This window comes from Equus asinus, chromosome 25 (genome assembly GCF_041296235.1).
Source record: "Equus asinus isolate D_3611 breed Donkey chromosome 25, EquAss-T2T_v2, whole genome shotgun sequence".
In the NCBI taxonomy this organism is placed as follows: Eukaryota; Metazoa; Chordata; class Mammalia; order Perissodactyla; family Equidae; genus Equus; species Equus asinus.
The window spans coordinates 46,368,115-46,395,801 of NC_091814.1; the positions used below are offsets into that span (position 1 = coordinate 46,368,115).

The window sequence follows — 27,687 nt, forward strand, 5'->3', positions numbered from 1 at the left end:
ATCAAATCAATTCTTTTGACAGATAGCATTTTTATTTACATGTCAGTTTTCTCCCTGCAGTGTCTTTGGACTATTATTTTAATAAGTTAGTGTTTAAACTTCTTTTTTTAAATTAAAAACTAATTCTTTGGAAATGACATACTAACTTTTACTGGTACAACATTGCAATGCTGTTGACTCATTAGCCATGTATGTTTGTAGGTGCAGGGAGAGTCTTTAGGTATAATAAAACTGGTTCTCTCTTGAAGTCTCAGGCCCAGACCTTGTAAGGATAGGATTTCAGTTCTGATAACTTGTCTTTTGCCAGACACAGTAATACTTCTGCTTCAAGAGCATCAGCCTGTGGGTATAACTTTGAGTCAGGATAAATGAGTAGTTGCCGTCGATATAGTTATGCTGCATTAGAATCCACAGGGCAGATAATAGTAACTGAGACAGCAGTTCAGTTGAAGTTGTTGTACAAATAATCTGTTGTAGGCATAGTTATATTTTATCGGAGGGAACATTTTCTGCATTGTGCTATAGTCAATGACATTTAATGAAATTCCTTTAAAAATTTTTATGAAATTATCAAAGGATTTAAAGCTGTAGTGAAAAGTGAACATCTCAACATGTGTTTTTATGGGAAATATTCTTAAAGTGTACTTATTTTCCTAATTCATCATCATCAGCTCAGTAAGTTTCTTACTAAATTATTAACTAATCATTAACAGTTCTATAAAAGGATATCACGGGTAATCCATGAAGAAAAGTATGTCATGTAGCATGTGTATGCATTTAGTGAATGCTTAAAATATGCAGAATACTAGCATATCATTTTTGCCACTTAGAAGCCAGCTAACTTTCGGCTAATTACTTCACCACTAATCCTCGGTTTTCTCATGTGTAAAATGTGGATAAAAATAATACCTGGGGCTGGCCCTGTGGCCGAGTGGTTAAGTTCGCGCGCTCCGCTGCAGGCGGCCCAGTGTTTCGTTGGTTCGAATCCTGGGCGCGGACATGGCACTGCTCATCAAGCCACGCTGAGGCAGCATCCCACATGCCACAACTAGAAGGACCCACAATGAAGAATACACAACTATGTACTGGGGGGCTTTGGGGATAAAAAGGAAAAAATAATAATAATACCTGTCTTATAGGGTTATTATGAGAATTAAATGAGTTAATATGTGCAGTCGTTGTAGTTAGTGGTCAGTGAATGTTAACTATTACTATTATTATGTAATTAATTGTAGATCATTCAGAATTCTCATGTATTCTCCAGTCTTATGGCTGAACTTCTAAATAATGTATGTGATGATTCGTTTCACTCTTAATTCTATTTGGTCACTTTATTTCTTGCTGATTATACAACTTTGTTGAGTCTCCAAGTTAAGCTCTATAAAGGTGGATAAGGTCTTGTGCTTTGCTTTGATGTAGGTTATTTTGGAACTTGTATAAAAAGTCAGTAAGAGAGGGATGAATTCCCTGAGTCACTCTAAAAAAAGGGAGATTTTTAGTTTTTGTCTTATTTGTGGTATAAGGAGTCTGTATTGGGGGTTCATAAGTCAGAAAGATCATATTTGATTAGCAAGTTAGAAATGGATTTGGGAAAACATAATGATAATTTAATGATTCCATTTTTATGTGTATTTTATTCCTTTGTCATCACCCCTTCCTTAATTGCTTCAGTAATTCAGCTTGTATACTAATTTATTTATTAAAATAATATTAAATACTGTGAAATTCTCTTATCCTCACAAAATGGTAGGAAGGGAAATACTTAGAATTTTTGAAAAGGTAATTTGGTAATTCTCTTCTGATGTATTTTTAGTATACCAAACCATTAAATCTTTCCTCTCTACTTTTACATTATAACTTTTTAGCCTTCACAATTGGTAAGTTGAAATATGTTTACTAAAGCTAAATTGAAAAACATGTCAAGTTTCTAGGAACAAAAGAACCATCTATAAGCAGAATTGCGTAGCTGTGCACATTTCACTACCATTTGTAGTTTGGTATGTCTTGATAATGACTTAATCTGAACATAGATAAAGCCTGGTACAATTTGAAGCATTTCAAGTAGATCTCTTATCTTTACAGACAGAATCATTTTAGAAACAGAAAAAATCAAGTTCTGAGGTGTTGTCATTGTAAACATCACAAGGATAGGTAAATAGTCTTATTGACCAAGTATCTGCTTTTTTCCTTAGTATTGAATTTGATCGGGATTGTGACTATTTTGCAATTGCTGGGGTTACAAAGAAGATTAAAGTCTATGAATATGGCACAGTCATTCAAGATGCAGTGGATATTCATTACCCTGAAAATGAAATGACCTGCAATTCCAAAATCAGGTACTTACATTATTTTCTTGGCATAATGCAGTGTATATATCACAGTTAGTATCTATAATTAGAATGAGTTTGTTATTTTACCTTTCCATGAGACTCCGTACTCATTCATGGTGAACAATTATAGTGTTCACTATAATTGCTTAGAGAGGATACATCAGAATATCTTTGTTATAGATAACTTGTTGCTTTTCCCCTGTGTGGCGTAGTAGTTATTGTTTTTCTATTTGCCAAGTGAAAGTCTTCTTTCTTTCAACTTAATCAAATAAAGATCTTTGTTGTAGATAGCTTTTCATGGGCTGTTGAATAAAGGATTACTGTAGCTTATGAGTAGTGTCTGAAAGTCAGAATTTTTCCCCTAGCATGCACATGTCTCCAAATATTATAGTTATTTATAGTTCTAAGAGTTATTTTCTCAAGAACATTGTTTTCATTGAGAAGATAATATTTAAGTTTCATGTATTAGGGGTTAGAGTTCATAATGAGTGCTCTTCAAACCTGGAATACTGTTAAAAATGCAGGCACTGGACCCTGCCTCTGATCTGCCACCTAAACCCCAGAGGAATCCTAGAATCTGCATCATTTAAATAAGTTCCTAAGCTATTCTCAAGTTTTGAGCACTGGCTTAAAAGGGAATGATATAAGGAAATCATCTTAATAAGACATTTATTTAGAACTTTGAACATTTCCCGAGTATTCATCCTTGTGCCTTTTTTGTCTGTATGAATGACATATATTGTGTGTGTGTGTGCTCATTTTAATAATGTTAATAATATAGCAAGTATTACAGTCTTTATATAATTTGTTACAGCTTTCCTTTCTGTTTCCTAATTCATCCATACAAACGGCAGAGTGATAATTTGTGAGCCTGCTCATTCATCAGTGGTGATCATCATTGGGAAGCCGTTATAGTTTTTGTCATAAGTGGAAAGAATGCAACATGAGTATGACATGACTTCATTGAATTCTTATGTGGCAGGCTTTGTCCTAAGTGCTTTGTCTTTAGTAGGCCTATGAGAGAGTTACCGCTATTTCCCCATTTATGCACAAGGAAGCTGAAGCACAGAAAGGTTAGCTAACTTGCTTAAGGTTACGCAGCTAATCTCTGGAGAGCCAGGATTCAAACAGAAGTAGAGTCTGTCCTCTTAACCGTTTCATGTTCCTCATTTATGTCATGGAGGCCATAATAGTAATATGTGTTGCATAGGATTATACTTTAAATAAATCCATGTAATGCACTCAACACAATACTTGGCCCATATCAAGAATTCAGAGTAAACGTTACTGTAATGAAAATGTAGATTAGAAAGTTTACCTTTTCTGTCTTGACACATGTAAAAGTATGGCAGTACTTTATGGCACCTTGGAGTAAACAGATGAAGCTATTCAAGACTGGAAGCTGTGGGCTTGGGACTGAAAAGATCAGTATGTAAGCATGCCTAAAACCAATTTGGAGCACACCAACTGTGAAAGTGAGCTAAATTACCCAAAGCCACAGCTAGTAAGTGGCAGATCTGGAATTTGAACTCAGGTCTATCTAAATCCAAGATTTAGCTCTTAACTCTTCTATATAATTTCTCCCAGAAATTCTATTAAGTATATTTAAACATGCAAATGACTCTTCCAATCCCTGAAATTTAGTATGAATGCAAGTAGTAGAGAGCAAAAGACTTTATTGTGTTCATAAGCTTGTAAGTCGTCTAGGTTAATTGCTTTCTAAGTGGCTTCTTCCTTAATTTACATTATTTTTACTTATATGCATGATTTGCATATGTGTCTCACCAAAAGCACACATTTTTAGATGTTGCATTCTCAATTTTGGAGCACTTGAGAATACCTGAAACCATAAATGTTAAAAGTTTGATTTAACTGTTAAATGCTTTTAATTGGAATTTCAGTCATAAGCTTATACTAGTTAAGAGTTTTTTTGGATGTAAATACAATTCAAATTAATTTATTGGCTTCTATGATTCAGCATAACTGGATCCAGGGGCCTGAACAACCTGATTAAGTCTCTGTCATTCTGCCATAGCATGCTTTGTGCCCCCTTCGCCTCTATTTTCTTCACTCGTAGACATGCTCTCCTCATGTATCACAGATGGCCAGTGGTGGCTTTAGGCTCAGATCCATTTTCCAGCTAGTATTCAGATCGAAAAGTGGTAAGGGTCATTACTTGGTATTTTCAATAGGAAAATCTGGGAATTATTTGGTACATTTCTTCCCAGATGTATTGTGGGCAGAATAATGATTGTGAACTCATTAGACCATTTTGAAAGCATTCTGATCTTTCTGAACACGTGAAAATTCTTTGTATTTTTTATTTATTTTTACATAAAGTAAGGCTTAACTATATTTTCCTCTTTCAGCTGTATCAGTTGGAGTAGTTACCATAAGAACCTGTTAGCCAGCAGTGATTATGAAGGCACCGTCATCCTATGGGATGGATTCACAGGACAGAGGTCAAAGGTCTATCAGGTAAGTAAGCACACTAGTTATTTGTTTTAAGAATCTCTTTTACTTTTTTCCCTTAATAATTCTAGAGCTTCATGTGCTTTAGAATTACAAATTTAAAGTCACTAGCGGGGCCGGCCCCATGGCCGAGTGGTTAAGTTTGCGAGCTCTGCTTGGGCGGCCCAGGATTTCGCTGGTTCGGATCCTGGGCATGGACATGGCACCGCTCATAAAACAATGCTGAAGTGGCATCCCACATGCCACAACTAGAAGGACCCACAACTAAAAATATACAACTATGTACCAGGGGATTTGGGGAGAAAAAGGAAAAATAGAATCTTTAAAGTCACTAGCATTTGTTTTGTTCCTACATAATACCAAATAATACTTTCTGAAGCGTCTCCTCAGACTTTTGCATTTGTAGAATGTATCAAATGAATTTCCAAAAGCAGTAATTTTAGGAAATGTATATATAAAAAGTTTGGGAACTGCTTTGCATCTCATTTATTTTCATAGCCTGTTGTTGTTTCTCCCTTCCACCATAGCAATAAATTGGTATCCAGGTTTTTTTTTTTTTTGCTTTATTTATTTTAAGATCTATGTTCTGTTTGAGAATACTTTGTCTTTCTTCTACATCCAGGAGCATGAGAAGAGGTGTTGGAGTGTTGACTTTAATTTGATGGATCCTAAACTCTTGGCTTCAGGTTCTGATGATGCAAAAGGTACTATTTGAACACCATCCCACTCCCCTGCCCACAACCTTAATTCCTTTTACTGGCAGAGATGCAGATATTTATTGAAACTCATAGCAGTCTTTTGTGATTACTGAATATTCCAACTAAAATCTAAGCACAAAAATCTATACCTCTTTTGGAGTGAAAGAAAAATGAATTTACTGTATCTTCATTATAAGGTTTTCTGGATTCATGCCACATGATGACATTTTTATAACCAATTCTAATACATGTACCATCAAATGAACTTTTTTTGCTGAAATACTTAGATATCTCAGTATTCTGAATTATATTAAATTTCCAGTGTATATTAAAAGTTTTTTAGTGAAGTTTATCATGTTTCAGGGAAAAAATTCTACACCTCTTTCTGCCAATTTAATTGACCTCTCTCTTCTTTTATTTCTTGTACATCCATCTTTATTATTCATTCTTTTCTGTTATCCTTACTGTCTTCGTTTGGCCTGGTTCTTCCCACTATTGAATTTATAGAGAAAAGAAAGTGAAAAATGATTCTTAAAACAAATAACTAGTATCCTATTTAAGTGATAGGCCTTTGACCTCTGTCCTGTGAATCTATCCCGTAGGATGAAAGTGCCTTCATAATCATTGCTGGCTAACAAATTCTTATTGTAACTACTCCAACTGATACAGCTGAAAGAAAGATTTCTTTTATCTTAGAGTTAGTAGCTTTAATTTCTTTGCTCTTTCCTTCATTTCTCCATGTAACTTCCAGACTGGTGGTTAGATAGGCAAGGATAGCTCTGTTGTTGAAAATTATATTTCACAATGATATAGGATGCCCTGTTTTGTAAAAGGGAAATGATCATGACTGGACTGCCCCCCCCGAAAATTTTGAATCAAAAATTAGTAGGTTTTTTACTCACAGTATATATAGATTAGAATATAATCTTGATTATTTTAAGAAATTATGCTTAAGTTTCTAAATTATTTAGAGCATCATGTTCCAATTGATGTTTGAATACAGTGTTTTACTAATTAATGTTAAACGTCCTTTTTCTTCATAATATACTAGGGATAGCCTTTGTTGAGTTGAATACTTGTGTTTTTGTACTGAAGGTTAACATTTGTTCAAAGGTGGTAACTGGTCAGAGTCTTCATCAGGAAAATAAAAGCCATTCTAAGCACTTTAAGTAGGAAGGGATTTTTCAAAAAGTTATTCGTTTTAAATTGTATTAAAATACACATAACATAAAATTAACCATTTTTAAATGTACTGTTCAGTGGCATTAAGTACATTCATATTGTGCAACCATCACCACCATCAATCCATAGAACGTTTTTCATATCACACAACTGAAACTCTATACTCAGTGAACAATAACTGCCCAATCCCCTTCCACCCAGCCCGTGGCAATCGTCTTTCTACTTTTGTCTCTATGAAATTGACTGCTCTTAACTACCTCGTTTGAGTGGAATCATAGAATATTTGTCCTTTTGTGTGTGGCTTATTTCACTTAGCATAATGTCTTCAAGGTTCATCCATATTATAGCGTGTGTCAGAATTGCCTTCTTTTATAAGGCTGAATAATAATCTATTGTATGAATATATCACATTTTGTTTATCCATTCATTTGTTGATAGACACTTGAGTTGCTTCCACCTTTTGGCTTTTGTGAATAATGCTGCTATGAACATGAGTGAACAAATATCTCTTTATGTCCCTGCTTTCATTTCTTCTAGGTATATGCTCAGAAGTAGAATTGCTGGATCATGTGGTACTTATACATTTAATTTTTTTGAGGAACTACCATTCTGTTTCCCATAGCAGCTACACGACTTACATTCCATACCAGCAGTGCCCAACTATTCCTATTTCTCCATATCATTGCCAACGCCTATTTTCTTTTCTTTTGTTTTCTTTTTACTTAGATAATAACAATCTTCATGGGTATGAAGTGGTATCTTATTGTGGCTTTGCTTTACATTTTCCTAATGATAGCACTTTGAGCGTCTTTTCATGTGTTTTATTGGCCATTTGTATATCTTTGGAGAAATGTTTATTCCAATCCTGTGCCTGTTTTTTAATTGGATTTTTTTGTTTGTTTTTGAATTGTAGGAGTTCTCTGTATATTCTGGATATTAATCCCTTATCAGATACTTGATTTGTGGATAGTGTGCTTTGATGCATAAAATTTTTTCATATTGATGAAGTCCAAATTGTCTCTGTTTTTCTTTTGTTGCCTGTGTGTTTGGTGTCATATCCAAGAAGTCTCTGCCAAATCAGTGTAACGAAGCTTTTGCCCTATGTTTTCTTCTAAGAGTTTTATAGTTTTAGCTCCTACATTTCTGTCTCTGATCCATTTTGAGTTAACTTTTGTATATGGTGTAAAGGAAGGATCTGACTTCATTCTTTTACATGTGGATATCCAGTTTTCCCAGCACCGCTTGTTGAAAAGATTCTCCTTTCTCCATGAAACGTCTTAGCACACTTGTCAAAAATCATTTGATCATATATGTGAGGATTTATTTCTGGACTCTATTCTCCTTCATTGTTCTGTATGTCTTTCTTTATGCTATTACCATACTGTTTTGATTATTGTAGCTTTGTTTTAAAATCAGGAAATTTTTCCTTTTCCAAGATTGTTTTGTCTATTTGGGATCTGTTGAGATTCCATAGGAATTTTAGGGTGGATTTTATTCTATTTCTGCAAAACACTTCATTGGGATTTTGATAGGGATTGCATCAAGTCTCACTGATTTAATTGATCTTCTTGAAGAACTAGGTTTTGATTTCTCTATTGATTTCCTGATTTTAATTTACTGGTTTTTTTGCTCTAATTTGTATTATTTCTTTTCTTCTGCTTACTTTAGATTTAGTCTAATTTCCTAAATTGGAAGGTTAGATTATTGATTTTAGATCTTTTTTCTTTGCTAATATATGTATTCAGTGCTGTAAATTTTCCTCTGAGTGCTGCATCCCACAAATATTTGTTGTATTTTCATTTTCTTTTACTTCAAAATATTTTTAAATTTCTTTTGAGATTTCTTATTTGAATAGAAATAAGACTTTTTAATGTATTATTTAGAAATGTGTTGTTTAGTCTCCAAATATTTTGGAATTTTCCAGCTACTTTTTTAAATTGCTTAAGGTGTCTTCTATGGCCCAGAATATAGTCTGTCTTGATGAATGACATGTGAGCTTGATAAGAATGTGTATTCTATTGTTAGATAAAGTAGTCTGTAGATATCAATTATATCCAGTTGATTGATGGTTCTTTGAGTTCAACTGTGTTCTTAGTGATTTTCTGCCTGCTGGATCTGTCTATTTTGGTAAAGGGGTGTATTTTTTAGATTCCACTTTGATCTATGTATTTCTTCTTCTTCGTCTTTTTTTTTTTTTTCAGTGAGGAAGATTGTCCCTGAGCTAATATTTATGCCAGTCTTCCTCTGTTTTGCTTGTGGGATGCCAGCACAGTGGTGTGTAGGTCTGTGCTCAGGATCCAAACCTGCAAACCCTGGGCTGCCCAAGTGGAGCATGCCAACTTAACCACTACACCACTGGGCTGGCCCCAATCTATGTGTTTCTTCTTTTACTATACCAAATTATCTTGATTTGTAGCTTTATAGTAAGTCTTGAAATCAAGTAGTATGAGTCCATCTTGTTCTTGAAAATGATTTTAGCTCTTTACTTCCTCTTCTTTTCTATATACATTTTAGAATCAAGTTGTCAGTTCCTACAGAAAATCCTGCTGGAATTTTGATTGATTTGGTGTTAAATCTATAGATCAGTTTGGGAAGTATTGAGACTTACATTTCATGAACATGGTTTGTCTCTCCATATTTAGGCCTTTTTCGATTTCTTTTATCATAGTTTTATGGTTTTCAGCATAGAGATCTTGCCCATTATTACAACTAAATAGTTTATGTTTTTAGTGCTATTGAAATGGTATTTAAAACATATTAGTGTCCATTCATTTTTTTTACTAGTTTATAGAAAAAACTGATTTTTTAAATATATATCGTGTTTCAGCAACCTTGCTAACGCCACTCTTTGCTTTTAAGAGATTATGTTTGGAAATTCCTTGGGCCAATCGTGTTAGCAAACAGAGACGTTAATACTTTTTTATTTCCAATGTATGAGCCTTTCATTTCTTTTTCTTCTTTTATTGCACTTGCAAGAACTTTCAGGATGATGATTTATGGGAGTGCTGACAGTGAATGTCCTTGCATTGTTCCTGATCTTAGCGAGCAAAGCTTGTAGTCCTTCCCCATTAATACAATGTTAGATTTAGGGTTTTTTTTTTTTGAGGAAGATTAGCCCTGAGCTAACTACTGCCAATCCTCCTCTTTTTGCTGAGGAAGACTGGCCCTGAGCTAACATCCATGCCCATCTTCCTCTACTTTATATGTGGGATGCCTACCACAGCATGGCTTTTGCCAAGTGGTGCCATGTCCGCACCCGGGTGCCATGTGAACCCCGGGCTGCCGAGAACTGGAAAGTGTGAAGTTAACAGCTGCGCCACCAGGCCAGCCCCCTAGATTTAGGTTTTTATTGGGCATATTTTATCAAGTTAAGGAAATTTTCTTCTATTCCTATTTTGCTGAGAATTTTTATCGCGAATGGATGTTAAATTTTGTTGTGCCTTTTCTGTGTCTGTTGAGATGATCATGTTTTTCTTCTTTTGTTTGTTAATATCGTGAACTATAATGATCTATTCTTAAATCTTGAGATAGCCTTACACTCATTCCCAGGATAAACCTCATCTTGGTCATGAGGTTTATCTTTTTTGTATTGCTAGATTTAATTTGCTAACTTTTTGTTTTTGGAGGATTTTTGCATCTGTGTTCATGAGGGGTAGTGGCCTTCATTTTTCTGTTCTTGTAATGTCTTTTTGTGTTTTTCATATTGGGATAATGCTAACTTCATAAAATGATTTTCCTCTTCTGTGTCGTGTCATTCCCCCCCCTCCCCCCCCCCCCCGGTGGGCGGACATGGTGGGAAGTAATTGTGTAGAATGTTATCATTTTGTTCTTAGATGTTTGGTAGAATCTGTCATTGAAACTTTGTGAACCTGGAGTTTTTTTGTTTGAAGGTTTTAACTAAGAATTTAATTTTTTTAGTAGATTTAGGACTATTCAAATCATCTGTTTTTTCTTGAGTGAGCTTTGGTAGTTTGTATCTTTCAGGAATTGATATTTTATGTCCTCTCATTTATTATTTATGTATTTGGGTCAGTGTGGCATTACGTTTGTTTATCTTATTCATCTTTTCAAATATCTAACTTGTATTTCATTGATTTTTCTCTGTTTTTTCTATTTTCAGTTTCATTGATGTTGTTCATTGATTTTTTTCTTCTTTTTTTAGGCTTAATTTCCTCCTTTTTTTCTGGTTTGTTAAGGTTGAAGTTTATGTCATTGCTTTGAGCCTTTTATTTTTTCTAATATAAATATTTTCTATGTGTTTTCCTTTAAGAACTATTTTAGCTGATCCTGCACATTTTCATTCAATTTAAAACTACATCCAATTCCCCTTGTGTTCTCTTGTTCAGCTAAGAATTATTTAAAGATGTGTTTCAACATTTCCCAACTTTCCTTAAGATTTTCAGAAATCTTACTGTTATATATAGCTTAATCCTTTTATAGTTAGAGAATATGTTTTATATATTGTTATTTCTTTTAAATTTGTTATGATTTGTCTTATGGTCCAGAATATGATCTACCTTGGTAAATATTCCGAGTGCGTTGAAAAGAATCTGTGTTTTGCTCTTTTATGGAGTGTTCTATAGGTGTCAATTAGATCAAGCTTGTTGATAGTGATTTTCTTGTTTTCTATATCTTTACTGATTTTTCTTTTTGTCTCGTTTTATTGGTTATGAAACAAGAGTATTGAAATCTGGTTTTATTTCTCCTTTCAGTTATCTGGGGGCAAGGTTGTTTGTGTTGCTCATTTATTTTGAAGCTGTATTGTTAGGATCATAAACATTTAGAATTGTTATGTATTCTTGGCAGATTGACCCTTTTACCAGTATATAATGTCACTCTTCATCCCTATTAATATTCTTTCCTTTGAACTGCATTTTTAGATATTCTTCACACAATAATCTCTTTGTCTTCTTCTCTGAGATTCCAGTTGCATGAATGTTAGACCTTTTCGTTTGTCTTATAGGTCCCTGAGACTCTCTGTCCTTATCTTGTCAATACTTTCCTCTTCTTCAGATTAAGTAATTTCTGTTGTTCTGTCTTCTAGTTCATTGACTCTTTTATCTGTCCATTTCCATTTTGCTATTGATTCATTCCATTGAATCTTTTATGTGAATTACTGTATTTTTTCCCTAAAATTTCCATTTGGCTCTTTTTTTTTATAGTTTTTCTATCTCTGCTGAGTACCTTTATCCTTTCATTAGTTTTAAATGTGTTTACCTTTACCCCATGGAGCATAGTTACAATAATTACTTTAAAATTTGTTTCATACTTCCAATATCTAGAGTTTAGGGTTGATTGTGTCTTCCTTTGAAAATTCTTCACACTGTCCTGGAGTTTTGTATGTTGACTAATTTTGGGGTTGTGTCTTAGGCATTTTGGATATTATTTTGTAGGACTCTGAGTCCTGTTGACATTTTCTGGAGAGTGTTTTTTGTTTTTTTAAGCAGGTGATCAGTTGGTTTAGATTTTGGCTGTAAATTCTGTCTTGCCTTCTGTGGGTGCTAGTTCCATTGTCAGGTCAATTTTCAAAGCCTTTGCTGTGCTGCATTGGTTTGTTCAATGCATTTGCCAGTCAGAGGTTAATCTGGAAATTGGATGATCTTTTCAAATTTAGTGCAATGCACAAAGCCTTTGCTATACTACTTTGTATCCATCTTACACACAACAGAGCTCGGAAATGACTGCAAGGCTTATGCCTGTTCATACACAGAATTATGGGATCTCCTTCTCCAGTGCTTTCTTTTCTAGGTTTCTCCCACACTCTTTGTCTCCTAGAGTCTGTTTCACTGAGGCTTTGTCAACAAAGTTGGGGTTTCTCTACAGATGAGCTACTGCTTTTTATGATCACAGAGGTGGAGTTTCTCTCTGGGTATTAGCTTCTCATACTGCTGCAGCTCTGTGACTGAGGCCCACCCATGGGGAAAAGTTTAGAGAGGAAAAGGGCAAAATGGAAAAAATGAAGATTAGTCCCAACCCTTTGGCTTGCAGGGACCCTTTTTGTCAGTCTTATGGCCAGAAACACAGGGAATTTTCCCAGTTTTTGCTGATCAAGGTCCTGACTTTAGCTTGCTGTGGGATGAAAAAAATGGTATTTTCAGCCTCATATTTGTCACTTCTTTTAAGTTTTGAATTTTCTCCCCAAAATGACCCTTTTTTCTTACTTTTCAGGTTTCTCTGGGTTTCTTTTTGTTTTTTCGATATTGTCTAGAGTAAACTCATAATGAGAGAGGTTGGCTGTGGTGGGCTTACTCTGTCTTGGTTGGTACTAAAAGCCTCAAATGCATTTAAGGCCATCTCAAAAGCATTATTTACTGCTACTTAAATACGTTTATCATTCCTTCACTCTCTGGTGATTTTACTTATAAAATAGTACCTTTGTGATAATTTTATAGTAAGAGAATATTTTAAATTCCTTTTAATATATTTTATAGAAATATATTAAACATTTTGTATATTTTATATTTAATAAATTTTTAATGGAGTTTTATTAGTGGAAGTTATTATTTCATTGCAAAGTTAAAAACTTGAGTTCTTATATTTTTCCTATTCATGCTGTGTATTTTAAAAATAGTTTCCTTTCAAATATATATGCACATATTTGCATGTTAAAGAAACATCAATATGTAGCAAGCTAATTAGAAAAGAATTGCATGAGGCATTTTATAAGCTCTTTTGGAGACATATATTTTCCTTTTTAAATAACCTAACAATTGCTTGCAATAAATAATCTTGCTTTTGAATTAGAGTAAGCACATTCTTGAAGAGTTTTTTCCTCCAAATATGAGTTTTAAGAAGTTAGGTTTTAAGACAGCAGAAGTTACAGGTTCTTATTCATTCCAGCTTTTCATAGTTGTGTAAGTTAATGTAAGAGTGAAGCATTTGAAATCTTGGTAAATTTTAAAGATTAATTGTAGTTAACTCATACTGAATGAAATGCTTCCACTTCTTTTTTCATCAGAGGACTAAAAAGTGAACTGCAACATAAATAGCATTATGACAGCAGTTACTTTTCCTGTAATTTGTAACTTTAGGCAGTTACCTTTCCTATAAGTTATAACTTTACTAAGTGTAATATCCCCTGGATCTAAGTGAAATTAAAAGGCTTTTGTTGGCCATTGTCCCAGATGGCCCCCAGTGACCTTTGTCTCCTGGTATTCCCACACTTGTGTAGTTCCTCTCCCTTCCTAGTGCTTTAGTCTGCATGACTGGTAGAATACTGCAGAAGTGAAGGTGTGTCACTTCTGAAATTAGGTTATAAAAAACACCACAGCCTCAATCTTCATCGTTCTTTTTCCAATGGCTTGGTTTGGGAGACATTAGCCGTATTGTCACAACCCCAGATGGTGTAGAACTGAATCCTCATGCTATGAACAATGTTGAATGAGCTTTGAAGTGGATCCTCCAGCTTGGCTTAACTGTGTGAGACCTCTGAACCTTCAGACTCTGAGCCAAAAGCACCCAGCTAATCTGCTTGGGGATTCCTGACCCTCAGAAACTGTGTGACATAGTAAATTTTGTGTTAAGTTGCTAAGTTTTGCTGTGCAACAATAGCTAACTAAGACAACAAGGCCTGTTTTCTCTATTTAATCAAGTTTAAAAGGAAACTTATGTTTGATAATCAGTATTGTCAAAGTGCACATTTTTGTGTTTAATCTTTTGTACTTAGAGATTTATAAAATAGTGCAGATATCCCTCAGGTTTACGGTAGTTTTTGGTGAAACAACACTGTCTCTTTTTATTCATTCTGTTTTCTATAACATCTAAAGAGTAGTTCAGAAGTGGGTCCAGGAGTATGAGCTATCAGTCATACTCATACTTGCATGTCCTCACTAAAGACAGGTTTTCTTACTGTGTCGTACTCCTGTGCCTGTTTTCTTTTTCTTTTACAATGAATTCATCTTAGGAAGCTTTGGTGCAAATAGACATGTGGTAGGCTCTCCCTGAAAAACTCAGAAACACGTAAATCCTGCATATTGGAATTGATGCTGTTGTTATGATAGATATGCAGTGTGTTCTGTTTTTGGAAAAAATAATTTTGAACAAAAGAACTTAAGGACCGTTTAAGCCAAATTTTACAGATGAGTAGATAATAAACTTCACTCATCCTCTAGGGTAGTTGGATTTTTAAAAATTTGGTATTTTTTAATGGGACTTAAGATTCAGGTGCCACTTGAAAAAATCTTTTCTTTAGCTTTTGACATTAAAGAAATCAAACTTGTATAAAACAGTTGCTTTTTTTTTTTTTTTTTTTAAAGATTGGCACCTGAGCTAACATCTGTTACCAATCTTCTTTTTTTTTCTTCTTTCTTCTTCTTCCCAAAGCCCCCAGTACATAGTTGTATATTCCAGTTATAAGTCCCTCTGGTTGTGCTATGTGGGATGCTGCCTCAGCGTGGCCTGATGTGCGGTGCGGTGTCCGAGCCCAGGATCCGAACTGGTGAAATCCCGGGCCGTTGAAGCGGAGCTCGCGAACTTCACTTGGCCCCGGGACCTGCCCTAAAACACTTAGTTTGAAGTAACATTCATTTCCTACAGCCTGCTTAATAGTATTTAGAACAGGTTTGTTTTTATTTTTAGCCTCCTACATTGCAACACGATTTTCCTAGCAATATAGAACTATTTTGATGTTTTACTGAGTATCAAAAGAGACTATATATAAATAAATGAATTTTGTTTGATTTAATTGTTTTAGCTCTTCACCTTGAGGATCGTGTTTTCTTTTAAATTCACTTTTACTTTTTCTTATAAAAGGGAGTTTTCACAATAAAGGTTGAAATTATAATTTTTGAAGTTCAATGAAATTCTTACTATCATCCTTTTAAAGAGAAAATAACAATGGGTCTGTTCTTATTGATTTACATACTGTCTCCTTATTTTGAGGACCATCTCATTTATTTTTGTCTTGGACATTTTCTTCCAAAGCTTTTATTAATTTCTTCTGCACTTTCTCCAAAAGATTATACTCTTTTTACCTTTTGATCTGTGATGCCATCTTAGGATATTGAGTTGATTTTAATGTTATTTCATCATATCTATTGTATTAATTTCCTAGGGCTGCCGTAACAGAGTACCCCAAACTGGCTGGCTTTCACAACAGAAATTTATTCTCTCACAGTACTGGAGGCTAGAAACCCAGAATCAAAGTGTTGGTAGGGCCATCCTCCCTCTGAAGCCTCTAGGGAAGAATCCTTCCCAGCTTCTCATGGTTAATAGCAATTCTTGGTGTACCCTGACATGTAGCTACATCCAATTTCTGCCTCTCTCAACACATGGCCTTCTTTACTCTGTGCCTCTATATTGAAGTCTCCCACTGCTTATATCAGTCGTTGGATTTAGGGCCGATCCTAATCCAATATGACCTCACCTTAATTAGATTACATCTGCAAAGACCCTATTTCCAAATAAGATGACATTCATAGGTACCTGGGGTGAGGACTTCAGCATATCTTTTGGGGAAGATGGTTTAACCCACAGCACTTGTTTGATTACCAATACCTTAATAAAGTGTATTATATTCTTTATGCAGTTTCCTTTTCTGTGTTGTGTATATTCACTGTATCTTTATAGTATTTTAAACCTTAGTTATCCTTATAGCTCATACAATTATATTGAATTGTAATATCTTAAATATTGAAAATTATAATCATGGTGGTTACTGTTGTGATTTGTTTTTAAAATGTTTACAATTACTTCATTGAGAAAATTACTGTGAAGTAAAAAAAAGACCTGATTCACTTCTAATTTAACTGTCATTATGTTAGGTTCATTTTTACGCTTACTGATACTGAATTGTCATAAGACACTGATATAGAACCGTTGTTTGTGAAGGTTCTTAGTGATTAGTAGTGGGGTTATGGGAACAGTAAGGTGCTCCATGAATATTTATCATAGATTAACTTTGGCCTGCTAGGCTGTTCGACTACAGCTCTACCACTTGATATTCAAATCTATGAATGCTGTGTTTGACATGCAGGCTTTTCATTACAGCTAACCATCTCATCTCAGAATTGTATATCTTAATTGCCTGAACAATTATATATTGATTGAAATAACATATGACTTTTATGGGAAAATAACATGAGACAAATCAAATACTGCTGTTTAGAACTCTTATTCTTTTATTTTAATAATGAGCATATTATTTTTCTGTGGGAAGGCTAATAGATTCATCAGATTGTAAATAACTTTTATTAATGATTAATTTTTATTCAGAGATTACATATATTTAAGGAAATTCTCTATTATGAAATCCCATTCATAGAAGGTAAATTATCCCGTTCACACAGGGAAAGTCTCTATTCCTATGAAGTATCGTTTCATAGAAGTGGTAGTTGTTGGAACCGTTTTCATTCCTATTTACAGGTTACTGTTTTAGTATTTGTAAAAAGATTCTAAAATTTTGCTATGCCTGCATCCCTAATATTGGTTTTCAACCCCAAATACACATTAGAATCACCCAGAGAGCTTTTAAAAAACACTAGTACCTGGGAGGCTGGCCAGGTGGTGTAGTGGTTAAGTTCACACACTTTGCTCCTGTGGTAGCCTGGGGTTCACAGATTCAGGTCCCAGGTGCGGACCTTGCACTGCTTGTCATGCCACACTGTGGCAGCATCCCACATAAAGTAGAAGAAGATTGGCACAGATGTTAGCTCAGTGACAATCTTCCTCAAGCAAAAAGAGGAAGATTGGCAACATACGTTAGCTCAGGGCCATTCTTCCTCACTCACACAAAAATAAACATAAAACCACACCAATACCTTGACCCCATGTGAGTATTGTCCTGGATAGGACATTGGGACTGATGGAAAGATGGAAGGAAAATTTTTGTTGTTATTATTGTTAATATTTATTATTAATTCTAATGTGTAACCAGAATTGTAACCTATATCCTGAAACTTTATTGTATGTGTGTATTCTAGTGTCTACTAAGACATTTTTGTTTAGAAATGATATGGTTGCTCTGGTAGCTTATAAGACAGCAGCTCACCTTTCTACTTCTGCTTCCACATCTGACCTGCTCTGATCAGTCAGCTTTCCACACCCTAATCATTACAGATCTCAGTCGATACCACCAGAATGGACTGAATATCAAATATTAAAACAAAATTTTAAAGTTTAGCTAACCAATTCCATAATCTATTACTTTAGACATACTTAAATCATGTAACTAAGTTCCTATGTAAAATTTTAAAATCATGGAATTCTTGATTGAAAGATAAAATAAGAACGTATCCCAAGTCTTTTAAATAACATTTTTATTCTGATATATATCATACAAATGAAAGTGTGTGTGTTTCTTAAAAGTGTCATGTGTTAAATCATATAGTCACCCTACTCCTACACACACACATACAGAATTTAAATAATACTAAAGCACAGGCACATATATCTCCAGATTGCTCTTTTTACCCCTGTCTTTTATGCCTTAGTTATAGGATCATGTTACCTCTCAGTATACGTTGATTATCTGTGGTGTTTTCTGACTTTAAAACTAAGCTCTCTTGGTTTCAATACATTGTTCTGTTCTTCATTTGTTCAGTTTAAACATTTTTGGTCCTAGTAACCAAAATGCTTTAGATTAGACAGCTGTTGCAATAAGCAAACTTTCTGTTTTACAGAAGCATTTGCCAATGTATTGTTTATTTCTTTTTGTTTTTGTTGTCCTTTACTCTTAGTGAAGCTGTGGTCTACCAACTTAGACAACTCAGTGGCAAGCATTGAGGCGAAGGCTAACGTGTGCTGTGTTAAATTCAGCCCCTCTTCCAGGTACCATTTGGCTTTCGGCTGTGCAGGTAAGAAGTGAAAGCAGATTTTCTTCTTTTGATGTTGATTGAATATCATGGTTAGGATAAAAGAGCATTTTAAAATGAATAGCTTGCTTTGTAGGTTTAAATTTTGTTTTCATCATTAAACTCTAAATTAGAAGTATATGTAGTATACCGTCGTTATTCATTTATTGTTGTGCCTTAATTTCAGTATTCTTCACCCATGTTTAATAAAACATAGAGATGAATTTGTTGAGTTTTTTTTGTTGTTATTCCTCTAAGTCTTTGCATGCATGAACTAATGTTTACTTACTCACAAACTTAGGTCATAATGATGTTTAAACAATTAAGCTATAGTGTATAGACACAGGAGTCTTTTTTTTTTTCTTCTGCATTGTGAAATCTCTTTGATTCTTTTTTAGTTGATAGTCTCAGATTTTTTTAAAAAAAGGTAAGCCAGCACCGTAACATGAGGACAATATCACTTTTTACAAAGGAAGAGCACAATTTAAATCTTAATTTATCACTACATCTTTTCCTTATTTCAACTTATTGTTTATTTCATTTAGATATTGACATAATTTCATGGTTAAATTTGAGGAGAGTATAGACTAACATGTATATGTGGGTAGAATTCTTTTTTTATTAGCATATAGAATATTTTTTCATGATTAAATGCTCTTTTATTCCATTTGAACCAACTACTCCCTTATTTAAATCCCTGTTTTGTCACTGACTAGAAATGTGAGCTTGTGCAAGTTGAATAACTTATCTTCTCAAGTTTCTTATCCTTAAAATAGAGATAGCCCTTTGGGACTCTTATGAGGATTATAAAAGAAAGATGCTATGTGTAAAACTCTTATAATAATATGGTGCTCAATATTGTTTAGTTATGTTCATTATTAATATTTTATCATGCATTTAATTATAAATAGTGTATTGAGTTTTAGTGTTCTGTTTTATAAACACACTCACTAACTATTGGCCATCATTTATGAATAGAAGTTATTCTCAATATTTAATATGTTCAAATGCCAGATATGAGCATCTTCAAAATTTCTCCTTCTTGGAAAAGGGGAACCTACTTAAAAAATGCTTCAGCTCTCTGGCAGGCAGTTTTGTCCCACTATTTTAAATTTTCATATTTTCTTAGTTAATTTTTGCATTTTCTTTTCCATGTAAGCTTAACATTTATATTTTTCCAATTCTGGAAACATTCTTTTGGGATTCTCATCTGAATTATGTTATATGTATTTGTTAGTTTTGGAACCACTGACATCATTAAGATAGTATGTCTTGCCACACGCTTACATGGGGTATCTCTCTGTTTGGATTATTTTCTGTCTTTTAATGAGATTTTATAGTTTACTTCATTTAGGTTGTAGGCCTTTCTGGTTAATTTTTTTCTCTATATAAGTTTTGTTACTATCTTAAAGAAAGTATTTTTTTTCATTCCTTATTTTAGGTACTATTTGCTAAGAGTAGATAAAAGCTGTTGATATTTGGATATTTGTATTCTATCTACGCATGTTATACATTTTTCTTATTAAATCTGGTAGCTTTTTAGTAGAGTCTTTTGGGTTATTTATTTATACTTCATAATAGGCAAAAGTGATGGCTGTATTGTTTCTTTCCCAGAGATTTATTTCATTGTCTTCTTACAAGGCAATGTTATGTGATATAGTGATAGTTACTTCCCCCATCTGTTTCATTTAGTTGAAAGGGCTTTAGACTTTTTCTGTTTAGGATATCTACTTTTGGAAAAGTCTTTACTAAATTCAAATCATTTATTTTGCTGTTTCCTAGGAGCAACTTCAGTATTTTAACAAGTGCCTTTTCAGCATCAGTTGATATAATCATGTGGTTTAATTTGTTGACATAATGAATTATGCTTATACATTTTTTGATACTGAATTATATTTATGTTTCTAGAATAAACATTGCTTGAGCATAAGTGGAATTCTTTTGATAAATTGCTGCATTTCATTGCTGGTATTTTTACATCTATATTCATAAATTGGTGTATAATTTTCTTTGTCTCTTTTTTAACCATTTCTTAACATCAGTGTTTCATAATTTTCATTTATATGAGTCTTGAACTTCTCTTGTTAAATTTATTCCTAAGTATTTTATTACTTTTAGTTATATTGTACATAGAATTTTCTTAATTTTATTTTTTGATTGTTTGTTGCTAGTATATGGATATACATACAATCAGTTTTTGTATATTGGTCTTGCATCTTTGAGTCTTGCTACTGTTGTGTATTTTTTTCTTGTAGTTTTATTGTGGATTTCTACTTTTTTTAGGATCATATCATCTGTGAATTAAAACAATTTTGTTTCTTTATGAGATTAATGCCTTTTTGCTTTATTGCATGAGCTTAAAGGTCGTGTGCAATGTTGATTTGAAGTGGCAGAATGGACTTCCTTATCTTAGAGGGAAAGTATTCAGTCCTGCACAGCTAAGTGTTTTTTGTGTCTTGAAAAGCTGTGAGTTTTTTTGTAGATATCCTTGATCAGGTTAAATTTTCTTCTGTTCCTAGTTTGCTAAGAGTATTTATTATGAGTTAATGTTGGATTTTGTCAAATGCTTTTTCTGCTTCTGTTGAGATGATCTTGTGGTTTATGTCCTTTATTGTTGTAAAATGGGATATGTTATTGGTGTTGTTTTGTTTTGTTAATGTTAAACCAACCTCCCGTTCCTGGGAAAAATCTCTCTTGGCCATTGTGTAAAATCCTTTTTATATGTTGCTGGATTCAGTTTGCTAATATTTTAAGTGTTTTTGTGGATAGTTGTCTGTAGCTTTCTTTTCTTATGATGATGTTTTTTAGCTTTGATAGTGAAACTATTGGCCTCATAGAATGAGTTGGGAAGTGTTTCTTCCTTTGTTTATTGAATGAGTTTGTAAAGGACTGATAATATTTCTTCTTTGATTATTTGATAGAATTTATCAGTGAAACCATCTGGACTTGGACTTTGTGGGAAGATTTTAAATTCCTAATTCAATTTCTTTATTTCTTTTAAGTCTATTCAGATTTTCTATTTCTTCTTGAAGTCAGTCTTGGTACTTAATTGTTTTCTAGGAATTTGTAAACTTAATTTTCTTATTTGTTGGCGTAAAGGTGCTCATAACATTCTCTTATAATCCTTTTAATAACTGTAGTCTCCTTCTTTCATTCCTGACTGGTCATTTGTGTCTTCTTTCTTTTGTCTTCTTGGTCAGCCTACTTAAATATTTTTCAATTTCTTCAAGGTGTACGGTGTGTGTGTGTGTGTGGGTGGGTGTGTGTGTGTGTGTGTGTGTAGCGGGTATGTGTGGGTGGAAGGTGCTTCAGACCAGAACGTCACATATTTCCACTGTTCTCAATGTTCTTACCCAAACTTACTTGTTGGAAGGGTTGAAGATCTGTAGGCTGAACTTCCTGGAATGACTCCTAACTCACGATAAATATATATATAGGCCAAGAGAGCTGTTATTTCTTTCTCATCCATTGAAACTATTGAGATCAAGAACTGTCAAGATTAAGAACATGATGCCATTGCTGTAATCAAGTGATCAGAAATCTTTCACCATTACTGCCACAACTAGAGACTGGAGACTGGAACATGACAGCAGAGAACCACCACATCTTTACGACAGTGCTTGCAACAGAAATATCCAAAGCAGATTGAGCACAAAATTTCTACCTTTCAAGTCTTACATAAGTGCATCCCATTGGTAGCGTCTAATTCACATCTAGAAGCATAACTGCAAGGGGATCTGGGCAATATTGTTTTTAACTTTCCATCTTCCATAGGCTGTAAATACTTTAAGGTGGTGGGAATGGGTGCTGAATGTCATTGGCCCTATCCAGCAAATGCGGTTTGATATGAGTTAAGAACTTACTTTTCCTGGCTTTGAAATAGGGGTTGGTATCAGAGCAAGACGTTAATGAAGCCGGTAGTCCTTACTTTATTCACTAACTTTAATTGTACCAATGGCTGATGTTGAATCATCTTTATTTAGAATTGAAATGTTTCTTAGAACATAGACTGTTATCTAAATATTTCTCTTTAAACTGTAAAACATCACTCTCTCTTTAGCTGTAATGTTTATTTCACCACTGAGAGCAGTACAGTCATATTCTTGAGGTTGCTTGTTAAATATTATTTGTGATGATGAATTTGGCATTAGGAATGGGCTGTACATTGCTTTTGGGGTTACAAGGAATAGATAATTAATATGTGAGCTACCCACCATTTACAGTCAGGCTCCCAGTCGCAAGGGTGCTGTGGGTCCTACATGGATAGTGATGCATTGTGCTCACTCTAGACTTCCCGCCTGCCTTCATTTAATTCATTTCTCTCTTTGTGCTTTTACTTTGTTATTTTGCTCTTTCACCTTTCACCATAATGTAGAAAGATGTCTGGTTTTTGTTACTGGAGTTTATAGCATAAAAAGTTTCTTGAATTGAACTAAAAATTTGTAAGCATTTCTTTTAAAATATCAAATCCTAAGTCATGGACCCCTTGAAAATAGGAGGCTGGGAATTTTAAAATACCTTTTCAAGGTTAATATTGAGAAAAAGGCTTTACATTTTATTTTAAACCATTTAAAATCTATTCTTAAGCCCTGAGATTATCTGAAGCCTGCTTTTACCAGAAGAGAGGATGATATTTTTAACATAAAAGTAAAGGTATTGTTTATTAATTATCTGTTACTTGATTACTACATGAAATTTTCTTATTAGTAGGAAAACAATTTTTCTCCAATATATCTTCTTTAAAGCCCATTTGGGAGAACATTGTAGGGCTAAAGTAAATAAAACTCCTAGCAATTTGTGATTTTAGTAGAATATTAGAATTACTTGCATACTTACTCGAAGAATCTTGCAATTTTTTAAACTGTAATGATTATGACAGATAGGAAATATGGGTACTCTTAAGGTATTCTCTAAAATAATAACAGTTTTGGGGCTGGCCCTGTGGTTTAGTGGTTAAGTTCGTGCTTTGCTTCGGCACCCCGGGGTTTGCGGGTTCAGACCCTGGACACAGACCTAGCACCACTTGTCAAGCCACCCTGTGGTGACATCCCACATAAAGTAGAGGAAGACTGGCACAGATGTTGGCCCAATGACAATCTTTCTCAAGCAAAAAGAGGAAGATTGGCAACAGATGTTAGCAATAACAGTTTTTCCCCCAGAAAATAGTGATATAAATCAAAGGTAAAATTAGTATTATTTTGATTCAGGAATGGCATTTATGCTAATAACGTATTCACTGAGAAGCAATACTATTCTTCCAACAAAGAAACAGGAATTCTGGAATTTTCTTTTTAACTGTGTTATCTTTTTCTTGGTGACTTTTAAGGTATCACCATGAAAACTTTTTAAAGTTGACTGATGTTTTGGCAGTTGTAAGTGGAAATGGTTTAAGTGAACAGACATGATAATCTCTCTCAAATCTTTATTTATAAGGATTGAGACTTCATCAAAACTATTTTTGTTGTTTCCATTTTCAGTAGGTCACTAAAGTTTCAGGTTAGCTATATCATTCATGTTCCTTTCGATAAGCACCTACTGCTAGGATGAGTTATGTTTAAGGGAATTATTAGAATAAGCCCAATGCCAAAGTAAAGCAAGATGGCCATTATTTATTCAGATATTCACTCAGTAGGAGAAGGTTTTTAAATCCTGATGTATGTGATTTACTGAAAGAAAATGTGTTTTTCCTCATTGAGGTTTTAAAAAATTGAGTTCTAAGTATGACTGACTTGTAGATTATTGTAAATCTGTCATTTGAAATACTTGATTTTTGAAAAACCCATGTTAGAAAATTGAAATAACTTTTCTGAATTTAAACACTGATTTGATGTTTTCGCATTCTGTTTGCAAGGTTGGATTCTTATTTTAAATGTACTAAACACCGTAGAGTGATGAATCAGGTAACTTACAGATTATTTTTTTGGTGAGAAAATTAAAATGAAGATATTGAGAAGAGGCTATATTTAAAAGGACTGCTGCAGAAAATATAAAATTTAACCACTAGTATCTGAGTTACAGATACTCATTAGACAGAGACTGTGGTTAATATATTATCTTAAAGGGCTTAATTGAATTAAATAAAATGTGACTATTTTTTTTCCCTCAGAGATTCTAGTTTAAGAGAGAATATATAGATTGCCATGTCAGTATTACAAACTAAGACCTCGAAAGCCTGTATGAGCCAGCTTTCTTTCCTTTTAGTGATTATTATCTCATCTTTTTGTGACCTTCTGATGTATAACTTGTGATGTATAACAAGTTACACTTGTTAATATTTTAAGAGTCACTTCCTCTGCTGGTGGTTCTGAATTAATCTTAAGCTATATAAACCACGTTTTAGACTCTGCTAATTTTATTTTAATAACAGAGCCAATTTCATTGGTCTGTATGATTCAATATTAAGCTATTGTTGTAAGATGCTGAAAGATGTGTTTTAGATTTTAATATTTATAGTAAGTTGCATTAATGGTCTCAATTCTTCACCCCTCCCTGTGTCTATGTGCTTTGCCATGAAGCAGTGCTTTCCTGCTGTGGGAAACAACTGCACCCTTTGACTCTGGGCTTAGCGATGTGACTCGCTTTGGCCCAAGTGATGTTAGGTGTGACATTGACAGAAATTTAAAATGTGCTTGCGCAAGAGGGCTTGCTTGCCCTTGCCCCTCTGCCATCACCATGAGGAGACCATGCTCAGGCTAGCTGCTGGTCCCAGGGGGAGGGAAAAAGACCACACTTGGAGCAGCACCTACTCTCCCCAGCCAAATCATTCAACCTCCAGTCACTAAAACAATCCCTGTTGAAATCAGTCAACCCCAAGCTGTCCCTCACATCAGTGAGAGTAAATGAAGGTTTTAAGCCACTCAATTTTGGAATAATTTATTACATAGCAATTTTGTGGCAATGGCTGATTAATTCACTGTTCTGTGAAATTTTGTGATATTGAATGAATAAAGGCAACTTCTCTATGTAATTATCAAGGCTCTAACTAATTATCTTCTGTTTATAAAAAATCATTCCATTTGGGTTAACAGTGTACTTACAGCCAATATATCACCTTCACTTGTTTCCACTTGTTTGAAAACACAGAAAAAAATCTATGTAAAATTACACTACTGCCTCTATAGACATGCTTTAAAAAATCTTCGCATATTGAGGCTGGCCCTGTGGCATAGTGGTTAAATTCGCTTGCTCCACTTCCATGCATGGGGTTCATGGGTTCAGATCCTGGGTGTGGCCCTGCGTACCACTTATCAACCAACACTGTGGTGATGTTCCACATACAAAAAAATTGAAGAAGATTGCTACAGATGTTAGCTCAGCAACAGTCTTCCTTAAGCAAAAAAGAGGAGGATTGGAAATGGATGTTAGCTTAGGGCCTAGTCTTCCTCACACACAAAAAATCTTCACGTATGGAAAGACATACTTAAATACTTGACATGTAATCTTAAAGCAAAGATCTTCAAACCAGAGTAAGAAAACCTTGATTGAACACTGAAAATATTCAAGGCGTGTGTAGAAACTTATGGAGTTAAGAAAAATAATTTTTAGATCCTCAAATTTCATATGTAAGTTGATATGCCTGATAATGAAGCTTAAAGTGTCATCCCAGTTCTCCTTTTCCACTTCAACTTTTATAATAACTTTTCTCCTGTTTTACAAAGGAAAACATAACTCTCATCATCATGAATCTTAGTATGGTACCTTATTCCAGGTTGTGCAGACCTTAGGACTATCAAACGAAGGGATGATTCTAAATGTTGTTACTAGAGTAACTTCCTGTCATTCTTTGTCTTATAGATATTTCTATTGAATGAAACATGCCATTAGAAAAAGTATATATACCATTTATAGTGCTTCTACTTTAGCTATTTATTGAGTGAAACAGTGGAAGTGGGTGAAGTTTTTTCTTTAAAGGGCTTCTTCCTTCTGAGTAGTATCAAAAAAATATATGCATTGTTTCTTTTTCTCAAGTCCCATGGGAGCAAAACAGAGAGCCCGTTAGCACCAAATATTGAGCGTGGATCTTCTTGACTTCTTTGTCAATAAACTTTACACCCTATTTATTCATTAATCTATCATAGAATCAGAATTCAGAAGTGAGGTGTTTGCAGGGATGCATATTAACACTTTTTTTTCAATTGAAAAAGATAATATGACCTTAAATCTAGTCGTTCTTTATATATAAATCAATGAGCTAAATCTGCCTTGGGAAGGTTTTGATAAAAAATATATTTAAAACATGAAACAATATTAAAGCAAAAAGTAAAATAGTGCCTCCAAAATACTTTGTTGGGTAAGTTATATTAGAATGACAGTATTTTGTTTTTTTGCAACCTCTTTTGAAAATATGTTCATACAAGTATAATTAATACTGGTCTGTGGTCCATTATCTACATTTTGAAAATCCACAAAGCCCTGAGTACCAGAAATTCATTGCTCATTTGAGGACATGAGCAGATCTAGAGTGGAGCTACTTATCTTTGTATATCCCACTTAGTATAATTGTTCATTGGGGCCGGCCCCGCGCCTGAGAGGTTAAGTTTGAGTGCTCTGCTTTGGCGGCCCAGGGCTTCGCCAGTTCAGATCCTGGACACCAACCTGGCACCACTCATTAAGCCATGCTGGGGCAGCATCCCATGTGGCAGAGCCAGAAGGATCTACAGCTGGAATTTGCAGCTATGTGCTGGGTGGCTTTGGGGAGAAGAAGAAGAAGGAGAAAAAAAGACTGGTAACAGATGTTAGCTGAGGTGCCAATCCTTAAAAAAAAAATGTTAAGTTTTCCAGCAAAACTATTAATATTTTTGATTACAAGGTGCTAACAAGCCTTCTTGGGAATCTTGCCTAATATAAAGCCTATTTCCTTTCAAAATCTGAAAAATTCAGAAATATGGAACTCATCTGCCCCAGGTGCTTGGGATGAGGGATTGTGGTCCTGGTACATTTGATTTGACTTTGGCAAAACCATTTCAGTACTTTGCAAAAATTGTGATTTTAATTACTCTTAATTACTAGGTAACAGGCAAGATTGGTTCCAATTCTTTTCATTTAGTAAAATTGAAGGATGGTCTAATCAAGATGGCAGATCATTAAAAGTATTTTTTGGTAATAGCTTACTATGTGATTTTGGGGATAAACTTGGGATTTAAAAAATCGAGTGACATTACTGTGAGAAAATTTTCCGTTTCTATGACTATATTTATATAAATATAAAAATGATCA

The 27,687-nt window shown here is 34.1% G+C and overlaps 1 protein-coding gene across 13 annotated transcripts in view; it reads left to right on the plus strand.

Moving 5' to 3' along the window:
• COP1 (COP1 E3 ubiquitin ligase) overlaps nt 1-27,687 on the plus strand; it is a 237,358-nt gene that overhangs the window by 132,355 nt on the left and 77,316 nt on the right. For all 13 annotated transcript variants that reach the window (XM_070497937.1, XM_014845336.3, XM_070497944.1 and 10 more), the window contains 4 exons: nt 2,193-2,336; nt 4,700-4,808; nt 5,425-5,506; nt 18,358-18,474. In XM_070497937.1, coding sequence (XP_070354038.1) covers nt 2,193-2,336; nt 4,700-4,808; nt 5,425-5,506; nt 18,358-18,474 — 452 coding nt within the window. The remainder of the gene's footprint in view (nt 1-2,192; nt 2,337-4,699; nt 4,809-5,424; nt 5,507-18,357; nt 18,475-27,687) is intronic.